The 9,741-nt window shown below is 43.5% G+C and overlaps 1 protein-coding gene across 1 annotated transcript in view; it reads left to right on the forward strand.

The window, feature by feature from the left end:
- LOC108517837 (ankyrin repeat domain-containing protein 18B-like) overlaps positions 1-7,934 on the forward strand; it is a 20,125-nt gene extending 12,191 nt beyond the window's left edge. The window contains 5 exon segments of the mRNA XM_017855952.1: positions 2,097-2,378; positions 2,979-3,190; positions 4,546-4,731; positions 4,733-4,766; positions 7,683-7,934. Coding sequence (XP_017711441.1) covers positions 2,097-2,378; positions 2,979-3,190; positions 4,546-4,731; positions 4,733-4,766; positions 7,683-7,934 — 966 coding nt within the window.
- Positions 7,935-9,741: the final 1,807 nt, after the last annotated feature.

The raw sequence follows: 9,741 nt of genomic DNA on the forward strand, positions 1-9,741 counted from the left end.
TCATGTGATTCTCCTGCCTTGGGTGTTTAAAGTGCTAAGAAATAACAGGCATCAGCCATGTTGCCCAGCCCTCAGTTTTTCTTCAGCTCCCACACAGGAGTGAGAATGTGCAGTATTTATCTGCACTTAACATAACATCCCTCAGACTGATCCACGTGGCCACAAATAACAGGATTTAATTCCTTTATATGGTGAATAGTATTCTATTGTGTATGTGTACCACAGTTTTTTGTCCATTCATTTGGTGATGGACATATAGGTTGATTTGATACATTAGCTGTTGTGAATAGTGCTACAACAAACATGTGACGACAGGTATCCTTGTGATCTATTGTTTTCTTTTTTCTGTTGCCTGAATACCCAGTAGCGGGGTTGCTGGGTCCTTGGGCAGTTCCATTATTAGATTGGTGAGAAAAACTCGTGTTGTTTTCTGTAGTGGCTGCACTAATTTACCTTCCCACCAACAGCATGTAAGAGTTTCCTGTTCTCTGGAGCCTCACCAGCATTTGTTATTTTTATATCTTTTCAATGATAGCAATGTATTCAAATTGAAGCAAGATTATATCACGCTGTAGATTTGATTTGTATTTCCCTGAGGATTAGTGATACTGAGCATTTTAAAATTTATTTATTGGCTATTTGTATTTCTTTTTTCTAAAAAAAAAGTATAGTCAGATATTTTGTTTGATTTTGAACTCAAATTTTTTTTTAACGGTCAAGTTGTTTGAGTTTCTTGTATATTTTAGATATTAGTCCCTTATTAGATGAGTAGTTGACAATATTTTCTCCCACGCTACAGGTTTTCTCTTCACTCAGTTGTTTGCTGGCCGGAAGCTCTTTAGCTCAATGTAGTACCATTGGTCTATCATTTGTTTTTTCCTATGCTTCTGATGTCTTACCCATAAAAATCTTTGTGCAGACTAATGTCCTCAAGCATTTTCCCTATATTTACTTACAGTAGTTTGATAATTTGGGGCCTTACATTTCAGTCTTCAATTGATTATGCGTTTCTTTTGTTATATGGTGTTACAGAGGAAGCTAGTATCATTCTTCCCCATATGGATATTTAGTTTTCCCAGTGCCATTCATTTGAAGAGACTGTCCTTTCCCCACTGTATGTTCTTGGCACCTTAGTCCAAAATCAGTTGGCTTTATTTATTATGTGGATTTATTTCTGGGTGCTGTATTCTATGGCCTTTACCCCAAGAATCATTACTTCTTAAAATGCAATTCAATTTGTCAGGAAACATTTGCAGTCTAAGGAAAGGCTTATGGCATCAGAATCCTTATTTACAAGATTCATTATTTTGTGTCTTTTTGAAATATGGTCTTTGTCTGTCATTCAGGTGGAAGTGCAGTGGTGTGGTCATAATTCACAGCAGCCCTGAACTCTAGGTAGAAGCCATTCTTTTGCCTCAGTCTCCCAACTAGCTGGCTCTACATGCATGAGCCACCATGCCCAGCTAATTAAAAAAAATATAGACACACACACACACACACACACACACACACACACACACACACACATATATATAGACATGGGAGTATCACTATGTTGCTCTGGCTGATCTCAAATTCCTGGCCTCCAGTGATCTTTCTGCCACAGCCTCCTAAAGTGCTGGGATTACCGGCATGAGCCACAATCCCTAGTATAGAGTATTAAATTATTTTCAAAGTCTTATTCCCAGAGTCATTTATTGACTGTAGCCTAAATCACCCAAAATGATATGTCTGACACTGTTTTGACATATTATGGGGAGTGAGGATGAGGGAGGGGGTTAGACAATTTTCACTGAGAGATCACTTATTGCCATTGAAGGAGGAACAGAAATGTATTATCAGGAAAATAAAAGTCAGATGAAGTGCAAAAGTTCTCTGGAAAGATGATGACAGTAAAGCATATATTTTTGTGACTCATGGTAGCTTTAACTTTGCTCTTAAAATTCTGAGTAATTTAAGGCTTTACATTTGAAGAATCTACTGTGTTACAGATAACATTTTATTGCAAGTAAATACTTGTCAAATTTACTATTGGTTTTGTATTAGATTATTCTTAGCCTACTTCATTATCAAACTATATTATTTCATTTATACAGTTTGATGATCTTATGGCAGAGAAGGAAGCTGTATCTTCAAAATGTGTCAATCTGGTGAAAGACAATCAAGTTCTTCAACAGCATTTATTATCTATGAAACAAGTACAACAGGAATGTGAAAAACTTGAGGAGGATAAAAAGATGTTGAAAGAACAAATATTAAATCTTAAGACCCAAATGGAAAACAATATGGTAGAACTTGGCGAAGTACAAGAATATAAATCGGAGCTTGATGAAAAGGCAATGCAGGCAATAGAAAAATTAGAAGAAATCCATTTACAGGTTAGTTTTTTAAATCAGGTAAGTTTATCTGTAAAGTGCTTTCATTCATTTCACTGCAAACTGTATTTTGGATATGTATATATTGTGTTTCTTCTGCCTCTCTTGTAACAATTTGCTTTGTAGAGTTCTACAAAAAAAGGCATCTGTTTTTTATTTTAAATACTTAAATTTCCATTATCATTATAACAAGATCAATCTTTCAGAGTAATGATTCTCACTATGGAGTCATTTGATGGTTAAGATCAGTTGGCATAAGAAAAAATTGTGATTTAGAAATTATGTGATACTTTTGAATTGGCCTTAAGCTACATTGTTCTATGATCACTTTTTTAAATTATGAATGGATTCTATTACTTTTTGTATGACCAGATTACATTAACAGTAACATAATTATGATTTCAAATTTGTATAAATCAGCCTTAATTCTGAATTCAGTTATTAGTGTTCTTGATATTGCTGATAAATATATTAAGCTTCAGCCTCTTTTTTTTAACATATTCAAAATTGCTCTTTGAATCACTGACTCAAAATGAAAGGCACAAAACATATGGTAATTAGGTTATAATTGTCTTAAAAGTGTATTCTTTTCATTCATTTTAGACACAAGCACAGTATGAAAAACAATTGGAGCAGTTAAGCAAGGATAACATGGCTTCACTAAATAAGAAGGAACTCACACTTAAAGATGTGGAATGTAAATTCTCCCAAATGAAAACTGCTTATGAAGAAGTTACAACCGAATTAGAAGAATATAAGGAAGCCTTTGCAGTAGCATTGAAAGCTAACAATTCCATGTCAAAAAAAATAACGAAGTAAGTCAAAACATACACTCATAGGAAATGAATTAAGCTCATTAATTTGTTTTGAAAACATAATTTTTAGTGAGATGGCTTCAGGAGATTAGTTAGGAAGTGAACGCTAATTTGATAATGTAATTTTGGAAAATAATGTTAGTAAATAATCTTACCTTTAAAATGTTAGTCAAGGATAATTTTTGTCCCATTTCTATTTTTTTTTTTTTTTTGCTTTTGTATGACTTTTTTCCCCTGAAAAATCTCATGTAGTTAATCTGATCTGTTAGTTTTTGTCACTAAGTATTTTTGAAGCTTTATAATTCATAAAGCGATCTTGTTATAAAATTACTTGTCAGAGTTTCCCTAAATAGAAAATTAATGAGTTTAATTTGTTTTTCAGTAGATCACAACCTACGCCCAAAGTGTTGAGTGGCACTGCTACTCTGGGCACAATCGTTTTTAATTGCGATTTTTTGTATTTTCAATAGAGGGTGTCTCAAGAAAGACTATTTGTGTAACAATTTCAAGGTGTTACAGAAAGGCATCCTTGTGAAATAGGGAATGATTATCAAGGAATTTAAAGAAGTGTAATTCACAAAGTGGTTAAAAAATAGCACCTTGGTCAGCCTGAAGATTTGTGTGGAAGGCAGAAAGAACAAGCCTCCCTCTCCAGTGCCTTGGTCACACTGCTGGGGGCTAATTGCCTTCAGAGCTGCTTTAGTTCTTTTTATCCCCAACCACACCATCTAGTTCTCCCCCAGGAGCTGTTCCTCTGAGTTCTTCCTCAGTGCCAAATGCTTAATTGTTCCTAGATAATGGGTGAAATGTGCAAGGGTGAAACCTAAAATTTCTTTACTAAACACAACTATTCCTAGATTTTTTTGTGTGTTGTTCATTTTAGTTTTCTTAACCTACATTAAGGAGTACAACATGATGTTTGATATACTTATTCCCAGTGAAGTGGTTCTTATACTCAAGCAAATCAACATATTCATTTTCCTGCATAGTTACCCTTTAAATACAAGTATTTCTAATGGAATCTTTAGAATCTCACAAGTGGAGCCATTTTAGAAGGCAGCAAATTTCACCTGGTGAGCCGTGTGCATCACTGACAGCCATTTCTCTCCCCTGTCTACTTTGTTTGAACTGCTTGTTCAGTATAAATTACCTTAGAAATATAAGTGCTTCTTTAGAATGATTTTAAAATTATAATTGCTTACAACAGGTATGCTGTCACACATCTACGGTGTGAAAACACCATTTAGTGGGTACTTTGGTTTACTCTCAGGGCAACGTTTTTAAAAACTGCAAGTCATTAAGAATCATTTAAGGAAAAATGAAATACTAAGCATTTGTCTTTGCTATCTTTACAGATCACATAAGAAAATAGCAATGATCAACACCAAGCTCCTTATGGAGAAAGAGTGCATGAAAACTTTTCTCAGCACTCTTCCTACAAGACGAGACCCAGAGTCACCTTGTGTTAGAAATCTTACTAGTATAGGACTCAACAGAAGATATATTCCCCAAATGCCCATCAGAATTCCTATTTCAAACCCAGACTTCAAATTACTACAAGAACTACATGACTGAGGTTAGTTATATGACCATTTCTCTTTTGGCTTTCATTTCTCTAATATAATTCTTGTTTGTAATTTGGTGAAACACTGAGTTGTTCTGTTGACTTATGCATGTTAAGTAAAGATCATAATTAGCTATGTTAACACAAAAAGGAAATGGGAACTTTACATTTTTTAATTCCCCGGAGCTCTCATTTTCAAGAGATACCAATTTGCTAACTTTATTCAATACATGTGACTAAACTGACACATTTAAAATGTCTTTAAAAGCTGCATTTAAGTTAGGTTTTAGAAATTGCATGTTATTGCCTGATAACTGATGATATACCTTGAGATGCTTTGGCTTACTCTCTAATTAATTCTAGTTCAGTTGTGGTGCATACTACCAGCCTTTTTTTTTTTTTTCTTTTCTTTTTTTTTCAATACAGTGTCTCACTCTCTTGTCCAGGCTGGAGTGTCGTGGCACCATCTTGGCTCACTGCAACCTCCACCTCCCAGGTTCAAGCGATTTTCCTGCCTCAGCCTCCCAAGTAGCTGAGACTACAGGCGCCCACCATTACACCCAGCTAATGTTTGTGTTTTTAGTAGAGAAAGTGTTTCACCCTATTCGCCAGGCTGTTCTTGAACTCCTGACCTTGTCATCTACCTGCCTCAGAGTCCCAAAATGCTGGGATTATAGGCATGAGCTACTGCGCCTAGCCCATGTCACTTTTAAAGTTTGTTTGCAGCAGACACCATGGTGACTCATGCCTGTAATCCCAGCACTTTTGGAGGCTGAGGCAGGGGTGTCACGAGGTCAGAAGTTCAAGACCAGCCTGGCCAAAATGGTGAAACCCCGTCTCTACTAAAAGCACAAAAAAAAAAATTAGCCGGGTGGGGGGTGGGCACCTGTAATCTCAGCTACTAAGGAGTCTGAGGCAGAGAATTGCTTAAACCCAGGAGGCAGAGGTTGCAGAAAATGAGTGATTTTTCTTAGAAGCAGAGGTGGAGCCACTGAGGAAGCACAGGCGAGCCCTCCCCAGCATGTGCTCACTGGTCCCCAACAGAACAGCTGCTGCATCCACTGAGGTACAAAGAAACTAGCAGAGGGTCTTCTGGCTGTGTGGGGAACAGTCCTCATGTGGTCCCTGGCTCAGCCTCAAGGGTTCTGGGTTAGTCTCCCTGCAGCCTCTGTGCTGTGTCTCTAGATCGGGCTCTGCGGGAAGGGTCCTGGGAGACTCAGCAGCACAGGGTGTCTCGTCTGCCAAATGTCCCTCCCTTCCTCCCACTTTGTCACTCAGGAATAGGGTAGTTGGGGTTTCCAGGCTGTGCCAGGACACCTCACTGTCTCCTTTGAGATGAACCCTGAGGGCCTTAGGGGATGAGTGCGAAGCTGGCTACCTGGAGCCTGAGGCTGACTGTCTCTCCCTGTGTTTTGGAAGAGAGGCCTTGTCCCAAGAAAACCCCCAAGGCCTGACCTCTGGGCATGCATGCAGGGAGGGAGGGTCTGTGGGCTAAGGGGGGACATTGCAATGAGACTTTATGCAGCGCTGCTCACGGGCCTGGTGGGTAGACCATGGTCAGAAATGACCTGGTCATTAGGACCTAGTCAGTTGGTACCTGATCAGCAGGGGCCTGGTTAGTGGTGTCCTCCTCAGTAAAGTTCTCATCAGTGGGGACCTGGCGACATAGTCATTGGAAGGCTGGTCAGTGGGGACCTGGTCAGTGGGGGTCTTATTAGTGGGGCCTGATCGGTTGGAACATAAACAATGAAAAACTGATTGGTGGGGCCTATACAGTATACCAGGGGCCTGGTCAGTGTGGGGCCTTAGTGGCTTGGAGCCTGGTCAGTGAGGGCCTGGTCAGAGGGGACTCGGTCAGCTGGGGACTGATCCATGGAGATTTGTTCAGTGAGGGACGGGAGAGTGGCAACCTGGGAAATTGTGGTCTTGTCAGTGGGAACCTGGGCCGTGGGGACCAGGTCAGTGGGAAATTGGTCAGTGGGGTCTGGCCCATGAGACCTATTAAGTGTGAGCCTGGTTAGGAAGACATGGTCAGTTGGGACTTGGTCAGTGGGACCTGGTCAATGGAGGAGTGGTCATTAGGGGCCTCGTCAGTAGGGATCTGGTCAGGGGCAGCTGGTCAGTAGGAACGTGGCCAGCTGGCCACTGTGTGACCTCAGGCAGAGGGTTTGTCTGTGGAGTCTCCTTGCCTCCATCTGCAGGGAAGGTGAGTCAGGTCACTCTGGCGGGTGGCTGGTAAAAGAAGATGAAAAGATGTGTTGAATCCAGCACTGCTTGGCAGACCTACAACTTTACACAGGACCTGTGTTCCACCTAGAGAGGGTGCCAGCCCTCTCTGCTCTACCCGGTGCCCCTCCTTTGTCTGCATCCCCAGGACCCCCATGGGTGGGGAAGGCAGAGATTGGGGAGCACCTGTAGAGGCTCTAATGCTGGCCACGGACTTTGGTGGTGACAGTGGTGAGACCTGAGTGCTCCCCTGCGTGCAGAAGCTAGGCCTGGCCAGAGAAGCAAGACAAACACACACATATGCACACACACACAGGCACACACACATGCACAAACACACTGCATGCACACATGTCAGTTCAGGGGATAGAGGACACTGACTCTGGGCCCTCTTGACCCAAGCAGGCTCCAGTTGTGCTGGGTTGTGTCACCCCACGATGTCACTGTTGCTGAGCCCCCATCGCCTCTGTGTTGTGTGAGTGGCTCTGCGTGAAGGACTGTTTTCTACGTGAGAAGCACATCTCAGCACAGCTGACTCATCAGACTCAGGTGAGTGGGACACACTCTCTTCTCTTCCTCCTGCCTTGGGGACAGTCACTATCAGGTGGGTGGTTTTGGCCTCTGGGCAGCTACTGAGGATAAACCCTAAACATTCACCGGGTGCTTGTTCTGTGCTGACAGTCATCTCATTCATCCTCACAGCAATTCCATTCTGAATCTCCTCTGGACACCTCCAGGACCACCAGGACAACCCCATCAGGGCCCTGTCACCAGGCTCAGTCTGGCTTCATGATAATCAAGACGCAGGTCCAGAGACCAGCGCCCTGCATGGTGCCTGCATGTGACTCCCCTTGGTGGGTAGTGACCAGCACATCATGGAAGAAGCCAGGGCAGCATGCGGCCAGCTGCCCTGCAGCCCCAGATGACTCCTGGGCCTTGGGAAGTCATTCTTAAAGGCGAAGCTGGTCACTTTGAGGTCCCTGGAAGGAAGGGTGAATGTGTCATCCCAACAGCCCTGGCAGCCAGCAGCGTGCCATACATCTTCTCACCCAACCTTTGTGACAGAGGCCACCTTCTGGGGCACAAGTCCCATACCTAAAGGGTCCTCAGTCGGGCCTCATCCTGAGCCCTGGGATGGGAGAGGCACCATGCACCCCCCTGCAGCAGCCAGGATTACCACCCAGGGGACTCATCCTTCTGTGACCCTGGCCAGACTTAGAATTTGGCCCAAGACAAGACAAGCTCAGTCAGAGCAGCTTGTCAGTACCCAGGGCCTATGTATGCCAGGCATGGCCAAGCTGGCTCAAAGAGCAACCAGCCACCTCTGCAAGGGTGTGCCAGGAGCAGGTGGACCAGACACCAACCTCACCCACTCAAGACAACAGGGATGGCCAGGTTCCCACACCCTGAGTGACCACCACCTGACAGCTGATGAAGTGGAGGCCTGAGGAAAAGCAGATGGCACTGCGGCCCTACTTCCAGGGCAGAATAACTGATTGACCCTGACTGGCAGTGAGTGAGTTGGGGACTCTTCCACCTGTTCCTGGCACACCCTTGCAGAGGTGGCTGATTGCTCTTTGAGCCAGCTTGGCCTTGCCTGGCATGCACAGGCCTCAGCCATGCAAAAACTGATGCTACAAATGGAGCCACATAGAAGGAAAATGAGCAGCAGGATCAGGGAGCAGGGTGTGCGCTGGCCCTTGGGGCCCCGTCCATGCTATCGCAGGGGCTCTTACAGCACTGTGGGCTTCTTGGGTGCAAGAGGCAGACCACGAAACATCTATGGCTTCAATACAGAAAGGGCCCAATCTGGTGGGATGGAACACACGGCCAGCTTCTGGGCTGCCGGGCACAGTTGCCACATCTTCCCATCCACTTCCTGATGTGCCCCACCAGATGCTGATAGAGACAGCCTGGAGACAGGGGCAAGAGGAAGGCTGAGAGGATGAGATGGTGTTCCAGATTCTTCCTGTCCCTGAGCCCACCCTGAGTGACCCTCAAACTTTAGGAATGGGAGAGCAAGACTGACAGCTTCAAGTGCTTCACCAAGAAGATGGACAGCAGGGCACTCAGCTCAACTTCACAGCCAGTGAGTTGACATGCAGGCAGATGATGGTGACAGGCTTCAAGAAAGAGCATCAGATGGCAGCCAGTACTTCAGCGTCAGCCAGGCATTGGAGTCGGACCAGGCCATCCACTTCACCATAGAGGCCTTCCACACTGTCAGTGAGCTCTTTGCCAGTCAGCCCAGGCAGGACCTGGACCCAGTCATGGACCTGTTAGTGCTGTCTCAGGGACACCAGACCAACATCCTGGACATCATCCACATGCACAAGGATGCTCTTACCAAAGTCACGGAGAGCCGGCAATATGTGGCAGAAGTGAAGACTGAGGTGCAGAGGCTGATGATGTCAGAATCACAGGAACAGGAGATCTTTGGCCACTTTGGCTGAAATTCACCACTTTCATCCAATTCGAGTGAGAGACATGGACTCACAGATGCTGCATTTCTTGCAACAAGAGATATTGTTTTTTCAAAAAGTCACCCAGGAATTGATAGTGTTGAATGACTAGATACTCAATCGTGGACTGTTTCCAGTTCAAGGATTCATTCTACAGAGAATAATAACATTAGAGCAAAGAGCTAGTGCCAGCTATCGGTGGTAGCACAAGGACGGTTTTGTGATCAACTGAAATCTAACTGAATACAGAATTGTGTAGGAAACAGTTAATATGATGACAGAATAGAAACAGTAGCAAA

This window comes from Rhinopithecus bieti, unplaced genomic scaffold, assembly GCF_001698545.2.
Source record: "Rhinopithecus bieti isolate Rb0 unplaced genomic scaffold, ASM169854v2 scaffold_42814, whole genome shotgun sequence".
In the NCBI taxonomy this organism is placed as follows: Eukaryota; Metazoa; Chordata; class Mammalia; order Primates; family Cercopithecidae; genus Rhinopithecus; species Rhinopithecus bieti.